Source organism: Somniosus microcephalus, unplaced genomic scaffold (assembly GCF_052327205.1).
Source record: "Somniosus microcephalus isolate GS21.2 unplaced genomic scaffold, FLI_Smic_1.0 scaffold1, whole genome shotgun sequence".
In the NCBI taxonomy this organism is placed as follows: domain Eukaryota; kingdom Metazoa; phylum Chordata; class Chondrichthyes; order Squaliformes; family Somniosidae; genus Somniosus; species Somniosus microcephalus.
The window spans coordinates 4,447,602-4,470,713 of record NW_028225188.1 but is presented as its reverse complement, the minus strand read 5'-3'; the positions used below and the strand labels follow the sequence as shown (position 1 = coordinate 4,470,713).

At 50.5% G+C, this 23,112-nt stretch overlaps 1 protein-coding gene across 1 annotated transcript in view; it reads right to left on the bottom strand.

Annotated features, from left to right (window-relative positions):
- The window catches only part of LOC147084176 (uncharacterized), a 339,125-nt gene extending 322,056 nt beyond the window's left edge, over positions 1-17,069 (bottom strand). Inside the window, exon 1 of the mRNA XM_085979865.1 lies at positions 16,797-17,069. Coding sequence (XP_085835991.1) covers positions 16,797-16,983 — 187 coding nt within the window. The 5' untranslated portion in view covers positions 16,984-17,069. The remainder of the gene's footprint in view (positions 1-16,796) is intronic.
- Between the last annotated feature and the right edge of the window lie 6,043 nt (positions 17,070-23,112).

Here is a 23,112-nt window from a genome sequence, read left to right as displayed (position 1 = left end):
GCAGGTGAATGGCCTCTCTCCAGTGTGGACTTGCTTGTGTCTCAGTAGGTGAGATGGCCGAGTGAATCCCTTCCCACACACAGAGCAGGTGAACGACCCCTCCCCAGTGTGAACTCGCTGGTGTCCCATCAGATCCCCAGAGCTTTTAAAGCTCTTCCCAGTCAGGACATTTAAATGGCCTCTCATCAGTGTGAACTCGCTGGTGTCTCAACAGGTGGGGTGATCGAGTGAATTCCATCCCACACATGGAGCAGGTGAATGGCCTCTCCCCAGTGTGAACTCGCTGGTGTCCATTCAAAATCCCAGCGCTTTTAAAGCTCATCCCACAGACAGAACATGTAAATGGTCTCTGATCGGAGTGAAGTCGCTGGTGTTTCTTCAGATCCCCAGAGGTTTTAAAGCTCTTCCCACAGTCAGGACATTTAAATGGTCTCTCATCAGTGTGAACTTGCTGGTGTCCCAACAGGTGGTATGACTGAGTGAATCCCTTCCCACACACGGAGCAGGTGAATGGTCTCTCCCCGGTGTGAACTCGCTGGTGTCCATTCAGAGTGCTGGAGCTTTTAAAGCTCATCCCACAGACAGAACATACAAATGGTCTCTGATCAGAGTGAACTCGCTGGTGTTGCTTCAGATCCCCAGAGGTTTTAAAGCTCTTCCCACAGGCAGAACAGTTAAATGGTCTCTCATCAGTGTGAACTCGCTGGTGTGCCAGCAGGTGGGATGGCTGAATGAATCCCTTCCCACACACGGAGCAGGTGAATGGTCTCTTTCCTGCTCTCTCCAGCTGGTGTCCCTTCAGCTCCTGGGACATTTTAAAGCTTTTCCCACAGTCGGAATGTTTCACCGGCCTCTCCCCAGTGTGAACTCGCTGGTGTGCCAGCAGATTTGAGGACTGAGTGAATCTCTTCCCACACACGGAGCAGGTGAACAGAATCTCTCCTGCTCTCTCCAGCTGGTGTCTCTTCAGCTGCTGGGACCTTTTAAATCTCTTCCCACAGTCAGAACATTTAATCGGTCTCTCATCACTGTGAACAAGCTGGTGTCTTAGGAGGGTGGAAGAATGAGTGAATCGCATCAAAAACACGGAGCAGGTCAATGGTCTCTCATCGGTGTGGACAAGCTGGTGTCTCAGCAGCACGGAGGGTGCAATTAATCCCTTCCACACATGGGGCCGGTGAACAGTTTCTCCACAGTGTGTAGCCACTGGTGTCGCTTCAAGTACTTGTAGATTTTGAAGCTCTTCCCACACTCAGAACATTTAAAAGGTCTCTCATCAGTGTGAACTCACGGCTGTGCCAGCAGATTGGATGAGTGACTGAATCAGGTCCTGAGGAAACGTGTAACTCTGTCAGATCTTGAGGTGCTGTTTGGTTTGAGCTTCCTGTCTGTAAATGCTCCACTTCTAAAATCCTGTAAAAGGAGTGTAGAAAGGGTAAGGGGGGAAGCAGGGTTTTTTTTGGCTAATTTTGCCTCAAAGAACAAACAGGGTAGTGCCGGTCCCACTGGTGTCCTGCCGTGCCCACAATAACCAGCGGGCCAGAAACAGCCCAATCCACCTCACTGACTTGGCCCTGAAGTCAAATCAAGTCTCATCAAAGTCTCATCAAATGACATTCTTTGTGACTGTGACAAAGGTAAACTATCTCTCCTCGTCCTTCCTGACTTGTCTGCAGCCTTTGACACGGTTGACCACTCCATCTTTCTCCCAACGTCTCTCCACCGTCGTCCAGCTGGGTGGGACTGCACTCGCCTGGTTCCATTCTTATCTATCTAATCGTAGCCACAGAATCACCTGCAACGGCTTCTCTTCCCGCTCCCGCATCGTTACCTCTGGTGTCCCCCAAGGATCTATCCTTGGGCCCCTCCTATTTCTCATCTAAATGCTGCCCCTTGGTGACATCATCTGAAAACACAGCGTCAGTTTCCACATGTACGCTGTCGACACCCAGCTCTACCTCACCACCACTTCTCTCGACCCCTCCATGATCTCTAATCCGGTTCTGGGTGAGCAGAAATTTTCTCCAATTAAATATTGGGAAGACTAAAGCAATTGTTTTCGGTCCCTAGCCACTGACTCCATCCCTCTCCCTAACATCTCTCTGAGGCTGAGCCACACTGTTCACAACCTCGGTGTCATATTTGACCCTGAAATGAGCTTCCGAACACATATCCGCAGCATAACAAAGACCGCCTATTTCCACCTCTGTAACATGGCCCGTCTCCAGCCCTGCCTCAGCTCATCCACTGCTGAAACCCTCACCCGGGCCTTTGTTACCTCTGGACTCGACTATTCCAACGCACTCCTGGCTGGCCTCCCACATTCTACCCTATGCAAACTTGAGGTGATCCAAAACTACCCGTGTCGTAACTCAACGCCAAGTCCCGTTCACCCATCACCCCTGTGCTCACTGACCTACATTGGCTCCCGGTTAACAATGCTTCGATGTCAAAATTCTCATCCTTGTTTTCAAATCCCTCCATGGCCTCGCCCTTCCCTATCTTAGTTATTCCCTTCAGACTCACAACCACCCGCCCCCCGCGATAGAATCACAGAAAAATTACGGCACAGAAGGAGGCCATTTGGCCCATCTTGTCCGTGCCGGCCGATTAAGTGCTATCCACACTAATCCCACTTTCCAGCACTTGGTCCGTAGCCTTGTAGGTTACGGCACTTCAAGTGCATATCCAAGTACTTTTTAAAATGTGATGAGAGTTTCTGCCTCGACCACCCTGTCAGGCAGTGAGTTCCAGACCCCCACCACACACTGGGTGAAAACATTTCTCCTCAACTCCCCTCTAAACCTCCGACCAATTTCTTTAAATCTACGCCCCCTGGTTGTGGACCCCTCTGCCAAGGGAAATAGGTCCTTCCTATCTCGGCCCCTCAGAATTTTATACACCTCAATCAGGTCTCCCCTCAGCCTCCTCGGTTCCAAAGAAAACAACCTCCTCCCCGCCGAGACACCTGCGTTCCTCCAATTCTGCCCTCTTGAGCATCCCTGATTATAATCGCTGCACCATCAGTGGCCGTGTCTTCTGTTGCCTCGGCCCTAAGCTCTGGAATTCCCTCCCTGAACCTCTCCGCCTCTCTTTCATAGAAAATAGGAGCAGGAGTTGGCCATTCGGCCCCTCGAGCCTGCTCCGCCATTCAATGAGATCATGGCTGATCAAAACCCACCTCTGTGACCAAGCTTTTGGCCATCTGCCCTAATTTCTCCTTATGTGGCTCGGGGTCACATTTTTCAATGTCTTACAATACTCCTGTGCAGCACCTTGGGACGGTTTCCTACATTAAAGGCGCTATAGAAATACAAGTTGTGGTTGTTCTCATTGTAGGAGGTGAGCTCTAAACAGGCCCCGCCCCCTCCCCCTACTCCGCATGCGCCGCTCCAAGGTGAGCGCGGGCTCTGAACAGGCCCCTCCCCCTACTCCGCATGCGTCACCAGGCCCCGCTCCCGCGGATGAGCCGCTACCGCGCCTGCGCAGGGCCTCACATTCTGGGGAAGGCCCGGGCAACCGCGAGAGTCCGGATCACCGGCGGAAAGTGAGTTTTATCAGGGTTTATTTATATATAGCGGAGAGAAGCGCGGGCGGGGAGATAAATAAAAAGAAAATACAAACCGCACCGTCCCAGCGCCCTCCCGGCACCGAGCGGAGCGGATTGAGCGGCCGCAGCCCCTTGTCTTCTGCAGGGAGCCGGACTGGGGCACGTCATCAACTCCACGGCGGTGACTGACGGGAGCTCCGACCAATAGGGAGAGAGCGGGCGGAGCTTGGGGGACTGAGGTGGCGGCGGGTCCTCCAACCAATCGGAGTGTCCGAGGGGCGGGACTTCCGCCGCCTGCTTCTCCCGCTGCTGAGACAAGTGGAATGCAGCCGAGGGCGCTCTTCTGAGTTTGGGGCTCAGGCCTGTTAGTGGAGCAGTGCAGAGGGAACTTTACTCTGCACTGGGCTTTACTCCCTCAGCACTGCACTGGAGGGGCAGCACAGAGTTTTAGACTCGAGTCTCTGGAGTGGGACTTCAACCCACAACCTTCTGACTCAGAGGAGAGAGTGCTGCCGCCTGAGCCACGGCTGACACTCTGTATCTAACCCGTGCTGTACCTGCCCTGGGAGTGTTTGATGGGACAGTGTAGAGGGAGCTTTACTCGGTATCTAACCCGTGCTGTACCTGCCCTGGGAGTGTTTGATGGGATAGTGTACAGGAAGCTTTACTCTGTATCTAACCCATGCTGTACCTGCCCTCATGAGCAAATTTAGCTAGGGTAAATAAAATCAGAGAGTTAAGAGCGTGGCTCAAAGACTGGTGGGGGAGAAATGGGTTTTGCTTCTTGGGACACTGGCACCAGTACTGGGACAGGAGAGAGCTGTTCTGTTGGGGCGGACTTCACTTGGCCAGTGCTGGGACTAGAATCCTGGCGAATCGAATAACTAGGGCTGTAGAGAGGGCTTTAAACTAATTAGTGGGGGGAGGTTTCAAGAGTGCGAAAAATAAAAATGTCAGCGGAGAAGGCAATAGAGCAAGGTAGCAGTGGGGGAATTAAAAACCAGAGCGTGTCAGGAAGGGACAGAATATATAAAGATGAAGGTAAAGTAGTAAAGGGGGTAAAAACAGGAATAAATTGTCACAAAACATATTTAAAAGTTCTTTATCTGAATGCACGCAGCATTCGTAACAAAATAGACGAGTTGACGGTACAAATAACTACACATGGGTATGATCTGGTGGCCATTACGGAGACATGGCTGCAGGGTGACCATGACTGGGAACTAAACATCCAGGGGTATTTGACTATTAGGAAGGACAGACAGGAAGGAAAAGGAGGTGGGGTGGCTGTGTTAATAAAGGATGGAATCACTGCAATAGTGAGAAATGATATTGGGTCAAAGGATCAGGATAGTGAAACGGTTTGGGTGGAAATAAGGAATAATAAGGGGAAAAAGTCACTAGTGGGCGTAGTCTATAGGCCTCCTAACAGTTGCAACTCTATTGGTCGGAGTATAAATCAGGAAATAGTTGGGGCTTGTAATAAGGGAACAGCTATAATCATGGGAGATTTTAACTTTCATATTGACTGGACAAATCAAATTGGGCAGGGCAGCCTTGAGGAAGAGTTCATAGAGTGCATTAGGGATGGGTTCCTTGAGCAGTATGTTACTGAACCAACCAAGGGGCAGGCAATCTTAGATCTGGTCCTGTGTAATGAGACAGGATGAATTAAAAATGTCCTAGTAAAGGATCCCTTGGAATGAGTGACCATAACATGGTTGAATTTCATATTCAATTGGAGGGTGAGAAGGTTGGATCTCAAACAAGCGTGCTGAGCTTGAATAAAGGAGACTATGAAGGTAAGAGAGCGGAATTGATTAGAGTGGACTGGGAAAATAGATTAAAGGGTAAGACGGTACATGATAAGTGGTGTACATTTAAGGAGTTATTTTACAACTTCCAAAAAATATATATTCTACTGAGGAAAAAAGGGTGTAAAAGAAAAGATAGACATCCGTGGCTAACTAAAGTAATTAAGGATAGTATCCGACTAAAAACAAGGGCATATAAGGTAGCCAAATCTAGTGGGAGGATAGAAGATTGGGAAGTCTTTAAAAGACAGCAAAAAATAACTAAAAGATTGATTAAGAAAGGGAAGATAGATTATGAAAGTAAATTAGCAAAAAATATAAAAACAGACAGTAAAAGTTTCTATAGTTATATAAAAAGAAAAAGGGTGGCTAAAGTAAATGTTGGTCCCTTAGAGGATGAGACCGGGAAATTAATGGTGGGAAACATGGAGATGGCAAAAACGCTGAACAATTATTTTGTATCAGTCTTTACGGTAGAGGACACTAAGAATATCCCAACACTGGACAAACAGGAGCCCTAGGGGGGGAGAAGCTAAATACGATTAAAATCACTAAGGAAGTGGTACTTGGTATAATAATGGGACTCAAGGCAGATAAACTCCATGGACCTGATGGCTTGCATCCTAGGGTCTTGAGGGATTGTGGATGCATTGGTAATAATTTTCCAAAACTCCCTGGACTCAGCAAAGGTCCCTGCAGATTGGAAAACTGCTAATGTAACACCCTTATTTAAAAAGGGTAGTAGTCAGAAGGCTGGAAACTATAGACCTGTTAGCCTAACATCTGTGGTTGGTAAAATGTTATAAGGAGACAGTAACGGGACATTTGGATAAACATAATTTAATAGGACAAACTCAGCATGGTTTCATGAACGGGAAGTCATGTTTGACAAATTTGCTTGAGTTTTTTGAGGAAGTAACATGCAGGGTGGATAAAGGGGAACCAGTGGACGTAGTGTATTTAGACTTCCAAAAGGCATTTGACAAGGTGCCACACAAAAAATTATTGCTCAAGATAAAAAATCACGGGATGGGGGTAATATTCTGGCGTGGGTGGAGGATTGGCTCTCTAACAGAAAGCAGAGAGTTGGGATAAATGGTTCGTTCTCAGACTGGCAACCAGTAACTAGTGGTGTTCCGCAGGGGTCAGTGCTGGGTCCCCAACTCTTTACAATCTATATTAACGATTTGGAGGAGGGGACCGAGTGTAACATATCAAAGTTTGCAGATGATACAAAGATGGGACGGAAAGTAGTGAGTGAGGAGGACATAAAAAACCTGCAAAGGGACATAGACAGACTAAGTAAGTGGGCAGAGATTTGGCAGATGGAATACAATACTGGAAAGTGTGAGGTTATGCACTTTGGCAGGAAAAATCATAGAGCAAGTTATTATCTTAATGGCAAGAAACTGGAAAGTACTGTAGTACAAAGGGATCTGGGGGTCCTGGTGCACGAAACTCAAAAAGTTAGTATGCAGGTGCAGCAAGTGATCAAGAAGGCCAATGGAATGTTGGCTTTTATTGCTAGGGGGATAGAATATAAAAACAGGGAGGTATTGCTGCAGTTGTACAAGGTATTGGTGAGACCGCACCTGGAATACTGCACACAGTTTTGGTGTCCATACTTAAGAAAAGACATACTTGCTCTTGAGTCAGTACAAAGAAGGTTCACTCGGTTAATCCCGGGGATGAGGGGGTGGTCATATGAGGAGAGGTTGAGTAGATTGGGACTCTACTCATTGGAGTTCAGAAGAATGAGAGGCGATCTTATTGAAACATATAAGATTGTGAAGGGGCTTGATCGGGTGGATGCGGTGAGGATGTTCCCAATGATGGGTGAAACTAGAACTAGGGGGCATAACCTTAGAATAAGGGGCTGCTCTTTCAAAACTGAGATGAGGAGAAACTTCTTCACTCAGAGGCTGGTAGGTTTGTGGAATTTGCTGCCCCAGAAAGCTGTGGAAGCTACATCATTAAATAAATTTAAAACAGAAATAGATAGTTTCCTAGAAGTAAAGGGAATTAAGGGTTACGGGGAGCGGGCAGGAAATTGGACGAGTCTAGGTTCGGAATGGTCATGGCCCTGTGGGTAGTGGAGTGGGCCCAGGGGCCGTGTAGCCTGGTTCTGCTCCTACTGTGTTCTAATTCTGTGTTAGATTTCAGGAGATGGTTTTATTCCTGTTCCTGGCTGGGGTGGAGATCGCCTTTACAGAAGGTAAGTACTGTAGAAAATATAGGGACAGAGTGATCTCCTGGACGAGTTTTGATCACCTAGATGGGTCGGAAAGGAATTTCCCAGATTTTTTCCTCCCAAATTGGCCATTGGGTCTTTTATCTGGCTTTTCGCCTCTCCCGGGAGATCACATGGTCTCGGGTGGATAGAAAGTGATAGACGATTTGAGGTTAGGATTAGATCAGCCATGATCTTATTGAATGGTGGAGCAGGCTCGAGGGGCCGATTGGCCTACTCCTGCTCCTTTTTCTTATGTTCTTATGTACTCCGAAATGGTCATAAGCGTATTTACTTTTTGGTCAGACAAAAATTGTTCAGACGGTATACAAAAAACGTTCAAAATTCCGCTCATTATGATCGAGTGACGTGAAGGTTGACCAATCGTACAGTCGACCGATGCAATGGTCGACCAATCGCTGCATCACGGGGGCGGGTTCATTGCGTGTGCAGGCGGGCCATCCTAGAGTCGAGTGACGTGACGATTGACCAATCCTACACTTCAGTGACCTGATGGTTGACCAATCGGTGCGTGTGTGGGCGGGCCTAATCCTTCTCAGCTGAGGTGAGCGGCCGCCATCTTGATTCCAAACTCTTCATTTCTTTTTCCCACTTTCTGCGTGTTTCTTTTCAAATCTAGATTTCCAGCAAAAAAAGAAGTTGCTTTTAAAACACAAATTTTTTTTCAAAAAAGTTAAATAATTTGTAAATCTTTTCTCTAACCTCTATAATTTTCCTACCTTTCACCGTTTTTCCAGGCCTCGAAGCCTCGGCCTCTGTTGCCCAGCCACGCCCGAGCTAGGCACCTCCCGTCCCGCTCAACAATTGGCCCGCGATCGCCGCCATCTTTCTAAAGGCTGGCCGGGCGGGTCTGAGCCGAGCATAGCCACCGCCACCATCTTTCTAAAGGCTGGTGGGGCGGCACGGAGCTCCACGGAGCCATCGCAGGCACTGGGCTCGGGTGCTTTGTGGCCTGCGTCCGAATGCTGGCTGCGGAGCTCGGGCTGCCCGGGGCGCTGCGCTCAGCTGGTGGGGCAGCACGGAGCTCCGCGGAGCCATCGCCAGCGCTGGGCTCGGGTGCTTTGTGGCCTGCGGCCAAACGGCGGCTGCGGAGCTCGGGCTGACCGGGGCGCTGCGCTCGGCTGGGCCATGTCAGTGCAGGTGCCCGAGGCCCTGGGGCCTAGCCTTCTCCAACCGCCGCCAGCAGCGCAACTCTCAACACTGGCAGAGTGGAGAGGGTCTGCTGGCTTCCCCCTCCCTTTCTCCCTCCCCTTCCCCCCATCCCCTCCACCTCCTTCCCCCATCCTTACCCCCCCACACCCCCTCCCACACACCCCCTTCCATCCCCCCTCCCCCCCTCCCTCTCAGCCCTCTCCCCCACCCCCTTTCCCCCCACCCACTTTCCCCCACCCCTTTCCCCTTTCTCTCCTTCCCTGTCTCTCTCCTTCCCTCGGTCTCTGTCTCTCTCTCTCCCTCTCTGTCTCTCCCTCTCTCTCTGCCTCTCTCTCTGTCTCTCTCTCTTCCCCCAGTCTCTCTCTCTCTCCCCCAGTCTCTCTCTCTCTCTCTTCCCCCCAGTCGCTCTCTCTTCCCCCCAGTCACTCTCTCTTCCCCCAGTCGCTCTCTCTTCCCCCTAGTCGCTCTCTCTTCCCCCCAGTAACACTCTCTCTTCCCCCCAGTCGCTCTCTCACTTCCCCCCGTCGCTCTCTCTTCCCCCCAGTCACTCTCTCTCTTCCCCCCGTCACTCTCTCTCTTACCCCCAGTCGCTCTCTCTCTTCCCCCCAGTCGCTCTCTCTCTTCCCCCCAGTCGCTCTCTCTTACCCCCAGTTGCTCTCTTCCCCCCCAGTCGCTCTCTTCCCCCCAGTCGCTCTCTCTCTTCCCCCCAGTCGCTCTCTCTTACCCCCAGTCGCTCTCTCTCTTCCCCCCAGTCGCTCTCTCTCTTACCCCCAGTTGCTCTCTCTTCCCCCCCAGTCGCTCTCTCTTCCCCCCGTCGCTCTCTCTTCCCCCCAGTCGCTCTCTCTCTTCCCCCCAGTCGCTCTCTCTCTTCCCCCCAGTCGCTCTCTTCCCCCAGTCGCTCTCTCTCTTCCCCCAGTCGCTCTCTCTTCCCCCCCAGTCGCTCTCTCTTCCCCCCAGTCGCTCTCTCTTCCCCCCAGTCGCTCTCTTCCCCCCCAGTCGCTCTCTCTTCCCCCCCAGTCGCTCTCTCTTCCCCCCAGTCGCTCTCTTCCCCCCCAGTCGCTCTCTCTTCCCCCCCAGTCGCTCTCTTCCCCCCAGTCGCTCTCTCTCTTCCCCCCCAGTCGCTCTCTCTCTTCCCCCCAGTCGCTCTCTCTCTTCCCCCCAGTCGCTCTCTCTCTTCCCCCCAGTCGCTCTCTCTCTTCCCCCCAGTCGCTCTCTCTTCCCCCCAGTCGCTCACTCTCTTCCCCCCGTCGCTCTGTCTCTTCCCCCCAGTCGCTCTGTCTCTTCCCCCCGTCGCTCTCTCTTCCCCCCAGTCGCTCTCTCTCTTCCCCCAATCACTCTCTCTCTTCCCCCCAGTCGCTCTCTTCCCCCCAGTCGCTCTCTCTCCCCCCCAGTCGCTCTCTCTCTTCCCCCCAGTCGCTCTCTCTTCCCCCCCAGTCGCTCTCTCTCTCTTCCCCCCCCGTCGCTCTCTCTCTTCCCCCCCAGTCGCTCTCTCTTCCCCCCAGTCGCTCTCTCTTCCCCCAGTCGCTCTCTCTCTTCCCCCCTAGTCGCTCTCTCTTCCCCCCATCGCTATCTCTCTTCCCCCATCGCTCTCTCTCTTCCCCCCAGTCGCTCTCTCTCTTCCCGCCAGTCGCTCTCTCTCTTCCCCAGTCGCTCGCTCTCTTCCCCCAGTCGCTCGCTCTCTTCCCCCCAGTCGCTCCCTCTTTCCCCCAGTCGCTCGCTCTCTTCCCCCCAGTCGCTCGCTCTTCCCCCAAGTCGCTCCCTCTCTTCCCCCCAGTCGCTCCCTCTCTTCCCCCCAGTCGCTCCCTCTCTTCCCCCGTCGCTCCCTCTCTTCCCCCCAGTCGCTCCCTCTCTTCCCCCCAGTCGCTCGCTCTCTTCCCCCCAGTCGCTCGCTCTCTTTCCCCCCCAGTCGCTCGCTCTCTTCCCCCCAGTCGCTCGCTCTCTCTCTTCCAAAAACAACATGCCCTCAAAAAAGCCTCGGCACCGCCGGGCACTCCAGCTAGTGTTCTTATAAATACACGTCTATCTTTCTTTCTTATTGTGTCCAATTCTGCGCTCCACACTTTAGGAAGGATGTGAAGGCCTTAGAGAGGCTGCAGAAAAGATTTACCAGAATGGTACCAGGGATGAGGGACTTCAGTGATGTGCAGAGACTGGAGAAGCTGGGGTTGTTCTCATTAGAGCAGAGAAGGTTAAGGGGAGATTGACCAGAATGGTACCAGGGATGAGGGACTTCAGTGATGTGCAGAGACTGGAGAAGCTGGGGTTGTTCTCATTAGAGCAGAGAAGGTTAAGGGGAGATTGACCAGAATGGTACCAGGGATGAGGGACTTCAGTTATGTGCAGAGACTGGAGAAGCTGGGATTGTTCTCATTAGAGCAGAGAAGGTTAAGTGGAGATTGACCAGAATGGTACCAGGGATGAGGGACTTCAGTTATGTGGATAGACTGGAGAAGCTGGGGTTGTTCTCCAGAGCAGAGAAGGTTGAGAGGAGATTTGATGGAGGTGTTCAAAATCATGAGGGGGTCTGGACAGAGTAGATAGAGAGAAACTGTTCCCATTGGCGAAAGGCTCGAGAACCAGAGGACACAGAATTAAGGTGATTGGCAGAAGGTCCAAAGGCTCCTCACAGCTTACTGTCCCACCTAGCTTTGTATCATCAGCAAACTTGGATACATTACACTCGGTCCCTTCATCTAGGTCATTAATATAGATTGTAAATAGCTGAGGCCCCAACACTGATCCACGCGTCACCCCACTAGATACCGCCTGCCAACCTGAAAAAGATCTGTTTATCCCTACTCTCTGTTTTCAGTCCATTAACCAATCCTCTATCCATGCTACTATATTACCCCCAACCCCATGAGCCCTAATCTTGTGTAATAACCTTTTATGTGGCACCTTATCGAATGCCTTTTGGAAATCAAAATATACTACATCCACTGGTTCCCCTCTATCTACCCTGCTACTTACATCCTCAAAACACTCTAATATATTTGTCAAACACGATTTCCTTTTCATAAAACCATGTTGACTCTGCCTAATCATATTATGATTTTCTAAGTGACTTAATACCACTTCCTTAACAATGGATTCCAGCATTTTCCCAATGACTGATGTAGCTTTCAAAAGCTCTTATAATAATGTGTCCGTGACTACACAAACCACTCTGGGGCCACGTCTATTGTGTATCAGTAAAACAGTCCGTGACTACACAAACCACTCTGGGTCCAGGTATATTGTGTATCAGTAAAACAGTCCATGACTACACAAACCACTCTGGGTCCAGGTATATTGTGTATCAGTAAAACAGTCCGTGACTACACAAACCACTCTGGGTCCAGGTATATTGTGTATCAGTAAAACAGTCCGTGACTACACAAACCACTCTGGGTCCAGGTATATTGTGTATCAGTAAAACAGTCCGTGACTACACAAACCACTCTGGGTCCAGGTATATTGTGTATCAGTAAAACAGTCCGTGACTACACAAACCACTCTGGGTCCAGGTATATTGTGTATCAGTAAAACAGTCCGTGACTACACAAACCACTCTGGGTACAGGTATATTGTGTATCAGTAAAACAGTCCGTGACTACACAAACCACTCTGGGTACAGGTATATTGTGTGTCAGTAAAACAGTCCGTGACTACACAAACCACTCTGGGTCCAGGTATATTGTGTATCAGTAAAACAGTCTGTGACTACACAAACCACTCTGGGTACAGGTACATTGTGTATCAGTAAAACAGTCCGTGACTACACAAACCACTCTGGGTACAGGCATATTGTGTATCAGTAAAACAGTCTGTGACTACACAAACCACTCTGGGTACAGGTATATTGTGTATCAGTAAAACAGTCCATGACTACACAAACCACTCTGGGTCCAGGTATATTGTGTATCAGTAAAACAGTCCGTGACTACACAAACCACTCTGGGTACAGGTACATTGTGTATCAGTAAAACAGTCCATGACCACACAAACCACTCTGGGTACAGGTATATTGTGTATCAGTAAAACAGTCCGTGACTACACAAACCACTCTGGGTACAGGCATATTGTGTATCAGTAAAACAGGTTTATTAAGCATTAAACATCCGGTACAAAGAAGTAGTACTTAACAAGAAGATAGTCACAGTCTGTTCGTTCAAACCCCGGCGTTCCTTCCGAGTGAGCGCGGCGCAAGTCTCCTGATGTATCTTGCTGTGTTCTGTTGACCCATGCGCGCTTCCTTGGGATCTTGCTGTGTTCTGTTGACCGAAGCTCCCATCAATCTCTGGTTACACGGTGCGCGCTTTCGATGTTCAAAACCTGTACCTTTATACCCTTTTCCCTCTCGTTTTGCCTACGTGGCAGTAATTAACCCTCTAACACCTGGTAAAAAGTCTTGCTCCCTCGTTACCCATCTTATGACCTTGTTTGATCCTTCTGACTTTTTCTCCATACATAACAAAGTACCCTTATCTCAGATCTTCACTTTTCACAGAACACGTTGTGTTCACTTTTCACAGAACACTTCCTAGCATGTTGATGAAACAGTCTGTCCATCCGATAGCTGGACCAATGAAGGACGTCTCCAACTCTTATCTATCTCTCTAGTTTTTATCTCTTTAAGCATAATATTGCTGAATTCCTCGTCTCCATAAACTTAGCACAACATTCCATTACTTCAGTAATTTTAAACAGAGGTTTTTGGTCAGGTTGGCATAATCCCATCCTGCTTTGCTCTCAGCCATTCTCCATTTTATACAGGCTTTTAGGATCTTAACATACAATTTCACATATTATAGTTATATTAGAATGGTTATCGAATCTTAATAACGTTTACTAAATCCTACAGGTACACCCTATCCTACACTGATGCCACACTAACTGGCCTGTAGTTCCCTGCTTTTCCTCTCCCGCCTTCCTTGAATAACGATGTTACATTTGCGACCTTCCAATCCGTTGGGACCGTTCTACAATCTAGGGAATTTTGGAAGATCAAAACCAATGCATCCACTATCTCTTCAGCCACCTCTTTTACAACCCTAGGATGTTGGCCGTCAGCTTCAGGGGATTTGTCGGCTTTTAGTCCCATTAGTTTTCCTCGTACTTTTTCTCTACTTCTATTAATTACGTTAAGTTCCTCACCCTCATTACACCCTTGGTTCCCCACCATTGTTGCTGTGCTTTTTGTGTCTTCTACTGTGAAGACATTTTTTTTGAACTTTTCTGCTATTTTCTTATTCCCCATAATAATTTCTCCTGCCTCAGCCTCTACGGGACCAACGTTTACTTTTGCTACTCTTTTCCTTTTTACATACTTGTAGAAACTCTTACAATCTGCTTTTATATTTCTTGCTATTTTTCTCTCATTCTATTTTTTCCCTTTTAATCAATTTTTTGGTCAACCTTTACTGGTTTCTGAAACTCTCCCAATCCTCAGGCTTAATATTATTCTTTGCAACATTATAAACTTCTTCTTTCAATCTAATGCTATCCTTAACTTCTTTAGTTAGCCACGGTTGGATCCCTTTTCCCGTGGAGTTTTTGTTTCTCAATGGAATGTATTTTTGTTGAGAATTATGAAATATTTCTTTTAACGCTAGCCACTGCTTATCTACCGCTATACCTTTTAATCTATTTTTCCAATCTCCCTTAGCCAACTCGCCCCTCATACCTATGCAATAGGCTTCCTTTAAGTTTAAGACTCTAGTTTTGGACTGAGGCAAGTCACTCTCAAAATTAACGTAAAATTCTATCATATTATGATCACTCTGCCCCAGAGGATCCTTTACTGTGAGATTGCTAATTAACCCTGTCTCATTACACAACACATGATCTAAAATAGCCTGTTCCCTGGTTGGGTCCATGACATATTGTTCTAGGAAACTGTCCCAAATGCATCCCATGAACTCATCCTCCAGACTGCCTTTGCCAATTTGATTTGTCCATTCTAAATGAAGATTAGTCCCCAAAGATTATTGCATTATTTTTGTTGCAAGCTCCTGCTATTTCTTGATTAATATTCTGTCTAACGGTTTAGCTTCGGTTAGGGGGCCTATATACTATTCCTACCAGTGTTTTCTGCCCCTTGTTATTCCTTCGCTCCTTATTCTACTTCCTGATCTTCCGAGTCAAGATCCTTTCTCGCTTCCGTTTTTCAAAATGATGGCCACGGGATCTTTTACGCCCCCGAGATGGCAGATGGGGCCTTGGTTTAACGTCGCATCCGAAAGATGGCACCTCTGATGGAGCAGCTCTCCCTCAGTACTATCTGGAGTGTCAGCCTAGATTACGTGCTCAAGTCTCCAGAGTGGGACTCAAACCCACGACCTTCTGACTCGAGAGGTGAGAGTGTCACCCACTGAGCCGAGGCTGACCCCTCTTAAACTCCAGCCTAGTTACTGGGATTATTATCAGCATCTTCAAACCGCCCCCCACCCTCCCAACCCCGTAATTGCCATTATTAACACAGAACAGTCCTTCATGTGATTAACAGCAGAATGGGACCAGTGCGCTCAGGTGTGAACTCGCTGGTGTCTCAGCAGGTGAGATGAACTGGTGAATCGCTTTTCACACATTGAGCAGCTGAACGGCCTCTTCCCGGTGTGGATGCGTCGATGCTTCTTCAGGTCCTTGGAGCATTTGAAACTCTTGTCGCAGTCGGAACATTTAAACGGCCTTTCATCAGTGTGAACCAGCTGGTGTTCCTGCAGAGAGTCGGAACGTGTGAATCCTTTCCCGCACTCTGAGCAGGAGAACGGCCTCTCATCAGTGTGAACTCGCTGGTGCAGCCGCAGAGATGAGGGACGAGTGAATCCTTTCCCGCACTCGGAGCACGAGAACGGCCTCTCGTCAGTGTGAACCAGCTGGTGTTCCCGCAGAGAGGAGGGACGAGTGAATCCTTTCCCGCACTCGGAGCAGGTGAGCGGCCCCTCGTCAGTGTGAACCAGCTGGTGTTTCCGCAGAGAGGAGGGACGAGTGAATCCTTTCCCGCACTCGGAGCAGGTGAACGGCCTCTCGTCAGTGTGAACCAGCTGGTGCTCCCGCAGAGAGGAGGGACGAGTGAATCCTTTCCCACACACGGAGCAGGTGAATGGCCTCTCCCCGGTGTGAACTTGCTGGTGTGTCAGCATGTTGGATGAACGACTGAATCCCTTCCCGCACTCGGAGCAGGTGAACGAGCTCTCCCCGGTGTGAACTCGCTGGTGTGCCCGCAGGGAGCCTGAATGAGTGAATCCCTTCCCACACACGGAGCAGGCGAACGGCCTCTTCCCAGTGTGGGTGAACTGGTGTTTCCGAAGATTGGATGAGTGCGTAAACCTCTTCCCGCAGTGAGAGCAGCTGAACGGCCTCTCCCTGGTGTGGATGCGTCGATGCTTCTTCAGGCCCTTGGAGCATTTGAAACTCTTGTCGCAGTCGGAACATTTAAACGGCCTCTCGTCAGTGTGAACCAGCTGGTGTTCCCGCAGAGAGGAGGAATGAGTGAATCCTTTCCCGCACTCGGAGCAGGAGAACGGCCTCTCCCCGGTGTGAACCAGCTGGTGTATCAGTAGGGTGGAGGAGAGAGTGAATCCCTTCCCACACACGGAGCAGGTGAATGGCCTCTCCCCGGTGTGAACTCGCTCGTGTATCAACAGGTGGCAAGACTGGTTAAACCTCTTCTCACAGTGAGAACAGGCGAACGGCTTCTCGCCGGTGTGAACTCGCTGGTGCTGTATCAGTTGGCTGGATCTTCTGAAGCGCTTCTCGCAGTCGGAGCACTGAAAAGGTCTCTCCCCGGTGTGAACACGCTCGTGTATCAACAGGTTGCAAGATTCGTTAAACCTCTTCAAACAGTGAGAGCAGGCGAACGGCTTCTCCCCGGTGTGGATGCGTCGATGCTTCTTCAGGCCCTTGGAGCATTTGAAACTCTTGTCGCAGTCGGAACATTTAAACGGCCTCTCATCAGTGTGAACCAGCTGGTGTTCCTGCAGAGAGGAGGGATGAGTGAATCCTTTCCCGCACTCGGAGCAGGTGAACGGCCATTGCATGGAGTGACTGCGTTGATGAGTCTCCAGCTCGGAGAGGCAACTGAATCCTATCCCGCATTCCCGACATTTGCACGGATTCTCCTCGCTTTGGTTACACTTGTGCCTCCCCAGGCTGCACCTTCGGTTGAATCCACGTCCACACACAAGACACGTGTGCAGTTTGCCCGCATTCTGATTGCTGCTTTCCGCTTCCATATGTCGATGATATTCAGGTCCTGATGAATCGAGTGACTCTGTCAGATCTTCGTGCGAAGTTTGCGTTAAGCTGCCCGTCTGCAATTCCTCCCCTTGCAAGAGATGGTAAAAGAGGTTTATATAAGTAATTAATGTAAATACAGGAGAGAAAGTAAAGAAAGACTGGCCTTTATACAGCGCTTTTCACGACCAACGGTTTTACAGCCAATGAAGTACTTTTTGAAGTGTAGTCGCTGTTGTAATGTGGGAAACACTGCAGCCAATTGGCATGATAAATAATGGCCAGGACACCGGGGATAACTCTCCTGCCCTTCTTCGAAATAGGGGGATCTTTTATGTCCACCTGAACGTCTCATCCGAAAGACGGTCCTCCGACAGTGCAGCACTCCCTCAGTACTGCTCCCTCCGACAGTGGTGCATTCCCTCAGTACTGCCCCTCCGATAGTACAGCACTCCCTCATTACTGCCCCTCCGACAGTACAGCACTCCCTCAGTACTGCACCTCCGACAGTACAGCACTCCCTCAGTACTGCCCTTCCGACAGTGCGGCTCTCCCTCAGTACTACCCCTCCGACAGTGCGGCGCTCCCTCAGTACTGCCCCTCCGACAGTGCGGCGCTCCCTCAGTACTGCCCCTCCGACAGTGCAGCGCTCACTCAGTACTGCCCCTCCGACAGTGCGGCGCTCCCTCAGTACTGCCCCTCCGATAGTGCGGCCCTCCCTCAGTACCGCCCCTCCGACAGGGCCGTGCCCCCTAAGCACCGCCCCTCCGACAGTGCGGTGCTCCTTCGGCACTGCCCCGGAGCGTCAGCCTAGATTTATGTGCTCGAGTCACTGGAGTGGGGACTTTGAACCCACAACTTTCTGACTCAGGGTGCTCCCAACTGGCTGCAAGCACAAGGCATTTCTGAGCTGGAAACAGCAACAGAACTCGAGAGCAAGAAAGCAGCTGTACAGAAGCCTGACGGCCGAGGTCCAACAAAAAACTCCTGACCTAAAGAACAGATGGTGGGTGGAGAAAGCGCAGGAGATCCAGCAGCTAGCCGACAACCACGACGTGCGTGGATTCTTTAGCGCAGTCAAGACCATCTACGGCCCAAGCACCCAAGGCCCTACCCCACTGCGGGCCAAGAATGGAGAGGTACTCATCAAGGATAGGGAAGCAGTCAGTGCCCGCTGGAAGGAGCACTTCGAAGATCTCCTTAACCATGACTCTGTCTTCGACACGAGTGTCCTCAACTCCATCTCACAGCATGCTACCCGCCACCATCTCATCACAACCCCAGCTCGGCATGAGGTTGAAAAGGCCATCCGACAACCGAAGAACAACAGGGCCTCAGGAGCAGATGGAATCCCCACCGAGGCACTAAAGCATGGCGGAGAAGCAATACTGGTGCGAATTCATTAACACATTTCTCTTATCTGGAAGGAGGAGAGCATGCCAGGGGATCTCAGAGACGCCGTAATTGTGACCATCTTCAAGTAGGGTGACAAGTCTGATTGCAGTAATTACAGAGGTGTTTCCCTGCTATCTGCCACAGGGAAAGTCATCGCAAGAATCCTCCTCAATTGCCTTCTCCCAGTGGCCGAAGAGCTCCTCCCAGAGTCGCAATGCGGATTCCGCCCACTAAGGGGCACAATGGACATGATCTTCACCGCACGTCAATTACAAGAGAAATGCAGGGAACAGCACCAACCGCTGTACATGGCCTTCTTTGATCTCACAAAGGCCTTCGACACTGTCAACTGTGAGGGATTATGGAGTGTCCTCCTCAAATTCGGCTGCCCTCAAAAGTTTGTCACTGTCCTCCGCCTGCTTCACGACGACATGCAAGCCGTGATCCTGACCAACAGTTCCACCACAGACCCAATTCACGTACGAACCGGGGTCAAGCAAGGCTGTGTCATCACACCAACGCTCTTCTCAATCTTCCTTGCTGCAGTGCTCCATCTCACCCTCAGTAAGCTCCCCACTGGAGTGGAGCTAATTTACAGAACAAACGGAAACTGTTCAACCTCCGTCGCCTCCAGTCCAGAGCCAAGATCGTCCCATCCTCTGTCGTCGAATTACAGTATGCAGACGATGCTTGCGTCTGCGCTCACTCGGAGGTCGAACTCCAAACCATCGTCAACACCTTCACCGAAGCATACGAGAGCATGGGCCTTACACTAAATATCCGTAAGACAAAGGTCCTCTACCAACCTGCCCCCGCCACAGTGCTGCCCCCCCCGATTATCAAAATCCACGACAAGGCCTTGGACAAGGTGGACCACTTTCCATACCTCGGGAGCCTACTGTCAACAAGGGCAGATGTCGACGACGAAGTCCAACACCGCCTTCAGTGTGCCAGTGCTGCCTTCGGTCGCCTGAGGAAGAGAGTGTTTGAAGACCAGGACCTCAAACCCGGCTCTAAGCTCATGGTCTACAGCGCAGCAGTGATACCCGCCCTGCTGTATGCCTCAGAGACATGGACCATGTACAGCAGGTACCTCAAAGCACTGGAGAGGTACCACCAACGCAGCCTCCGCAAGATCCTGCAAATCCATTGGCAGGATAGACGCACCAACGTCAGTGTTCTTGCTCAGGCCAACATCCCCAGCATCGAAGCTCTAACCACGCTCAATCGGCTCCGATGGACGGGTCACATTGTCCGCATGCCCGATATGAGACTCCCAAAACAAGCGCTCTACTCAGAGCTCCGGCACGGCAAGAGAGCCCCAGGTGGGCAGAGGAAACACTTCAAGGACACCCTCAAAGCCTCCTTGAAAAAGTGTAACATCCCCACCGACACCTGGGAATCCCTGGCCCAAGACTGCACAAAGTGGAGGAGAAGCATCCGGGAAGGCACCGAACACCTCGAGTCTCTTCGCCGGGAGCAAGCGGAAGCCAAGCACAGGCAGCGCAAGGAGCGCACGTCAACCCAAGCACCCCACCCACCCGCCCCTTCAACCACTGTCTGCCCCACCTGTGACAGAGACTGTAGGTCCCGCATTGGACTCATCAGTCACCTGCGAACTCACTTTTAATGTGGAAGCAAGTCATCCTCGGTTCCGAGGGACTGCCTAAGAGAAGAGAGAGGCTCACAAGGCCTTTCACATCCTTGCTAAAGTGCGGTGGCCGAGGAAATTCTCACCGTCCCTTTAATCAGAAGAACACACGAGAGGGGGGAGGGAGTCCCTTTCAATCTGGAGGGGGTGGGTGTCCCTTTCAATGTGGAGGGGGGTGGGTGTCCCTTTCAATGTGGAGGGGGGTGGGTGTCCCTTTAAATGTGGAGGGGGTGGGTGTCCCTTTAAATGTGGAGGGGCAGGGCCACGCATGCTCATTCGGCCCCCTCACCAGAAGAGTATTTCTCTTTTTAAACCTTAACTCTGTGGTTTATAGTTTCTAAAGTCTCTGGTGTAGCGGGGACTGTTTATAAACCAGGGCCCTTAAATATATCATTTAGCTGTAAGGTAACTTCAATTCTGCGGTTTATTTTTTCTAGGGTCTCTGTGGTGTAGCGGGGACTTCTGCCATACAAGCGCACTAGAGTATATCTTTAATTGGAGGTATTGAATTAATTTAAAATAATTAAAGGGTAAGTCATGTCAGGACAGCCCAGCCCTGTGTTATGCTCCACCTGCGCTATGTGGGAATTCAGGGACGCTGCTGGTGTCCCTGACGACCATGTGTGCCGGAAATGTGTCCAGCTGCAGCTACTAGCAGACCGCATTGAGGCGCTGGAGCTGCGGATGGATGAGTTTTGGAGCATTCGCGATGCTGAGAAGGTCATGGATAACACGTTTGATGAGGTGGTCACACCGCAGGTAAGGGCTGCACAGGCAGAAGGGAAATGGGTGACCATCAGGCAGAGCAGCAGAAGCAGGCAGGTAGTGCAGGGGACCCCTGTGGCCATTCCCCTCTCAAACAGGTATACCGATTTGGATACTGTTGAGGGGGCTGACTTACCAGGGGAAGGCAGCAGCAGCCAACTTCCTGGCACCGGGGGTGCTTCTGCTGCTCAGGAAGGGAGGAAAAAGAGTGGGAGAGCAATAGTGGTAGGGGATTCTATCGTAAGGGGAACAGATAGGCGTTTCTGTGGCCGTAGATGTGACTCCAGGATGGTTTGTTGCCTCCCTGGTGCCAGGGTCAAGGATGTCACTGAACGGCTGCAGGGCATTCTGAAGGGGGAGGGTGAACAGTCAGAGGTCGTGGTTCACATTGGGACCAACGACATGGGTAGGAAGAGGGATGAGGTCCTGCAGCAAGAATTTAGGGAGCTAGGTAGCAGATTAAAGAGCAGGACCTCAAAGGTTGTAATCTCTGGATTACTCCCGGTGCCACGTGCTAGTGAGTATAGGAATAGGAGGATAGAGCAGATGAATGCGTGGCTAAAGAGTTGGTGCAGGAGGGAGGGCTTTAGTTTCCTGGATCACTGGGTCTGCTTCAGGGGAAGGTGAGACTTGTACAAGTCGGACGGGTTGCATCTGAACCAGAACGGGACAAATATCCTTGCGGGGAGGTTTGCTAGCACTGTTGGGGGGGGGGGAGGTTTAAACTAACTTGGCAGGGGGATGGGATACAGAGTGGAGCTATAATAGGGGGTGATGTACTGCCAAATATAGAGGAAAAAACAAGTCGGCTTGGAAGGCAGAGCAAATATGTAACGGCACAAGGGAGTAGGGCAAGGCTGGATGGCATTTATTTTAATGCAAGGTGTTATGTATGTAGCTTTAAGAGAATAACTGGTCTCAGACTGCAGTACCGGCAGTGACCACCCCTGTATAAAAGGCGCTAGTGAGCCTCTGTTGTTTTCAGTTTCACTATTGACTTCCACCAGTAAAGACTTGTTTTGTTCAACTCCTGCTGTCCGTGTCTCAATCATTCACGGACATAATACTGGCGACGAGCAGATACGAACCTACCTACAGTCTGCACCACCTCCTGGGATCCATTCCTACAGCGAAGTGAGCAGAGGTCGAGGCCAGAAAGAAAAGAAAGTAAGAGGCAGTAGAAACGGGCGTCGACCGTGGGGATCCGCCCCGTGTTAGCGGAGTTGAAGATTGTTGGAGAAGCTGTCGGAAGCGGGGCCTGGTTCCTGTCGACGGTGCTTCAGCTAATCGGGCTGGTGGCAGGTAGTACACTGATCCTTCCTGGGCTGCGGCGGTCGCGAACTCGAGCGGGTGGCTTGCAACGGGGCCGAGCAGCGTTGTCGGGAAGAGAAAGGGTGGAGCACACAAGGCGCAGCCGGTGCTGCGAAGCCGGGCTGCATATCGACCCGAGAAGAGGGAGGCAAGAGTCCCACAGGGTTGTTCCACAACGGGAAAATAATAAAAAAAAGAAATATTAAATGCGCAAGGAACCGCGGAAAGCAGCGCTAGCAACAGCGGGGAAGAAGGCAAAGCGCAGGAGGCGCCATTTTAGATTTGCAAGATGCCGAAGACTGGCTGTATCACTGCTTTTGATAATACAATAGAGGACTGGACCACGTATGTGGAAAGACTCGAGGTATATTTCGAGGCAAACGAAATAGCTGATGAGAAAAAGGCATTGGTATTGCTAAACTTAATGGGCGCTAGAACGTACGGCCTATTGCAGGACCTGATTACTCCAGCCAAACCGAAGGCAAAGAGTTTTAACGAAATTGTTGCTGTCCTACAGGAACACCTAAACCCTGCACCGCTGTTGATAGCAGAAAGATTTAAATTCCACAGGAGAACTCAACATAAAGATGAGAGCAATGCTGAGTACCTTACGGAACTACGCAAGCTATCAAAGCACTGCCAGTTCGGAGAAGGACTGGCAGATACCCTACGGGACAAATTTGTCTGTGGACTCCTGAGTGAAGGAACACAGAAGAAGTTACCATCAGAGAAAGAGCTGACGCTAGATAAGGCTTTCAGCGTGGCAGTATCGTATGAAGCAGCAGCCAGGGGAGCTGCAGAAATCCAACAAAAGCCACAGGAATACGGCACCCACGAAATGACACGGGGATTTGCAAATGTTATCGCTGCGGCAGAACTAACCATGACCAGAAGGACTGCTGGTCCAAAGACAAAATATGCAGGCAATGCGGAAAGATGGGACACATTGCATGAGTTTGCAGGTCTGGGAAGAAGACCAGCGACAACAAAAAGGCTACTAAGGGAC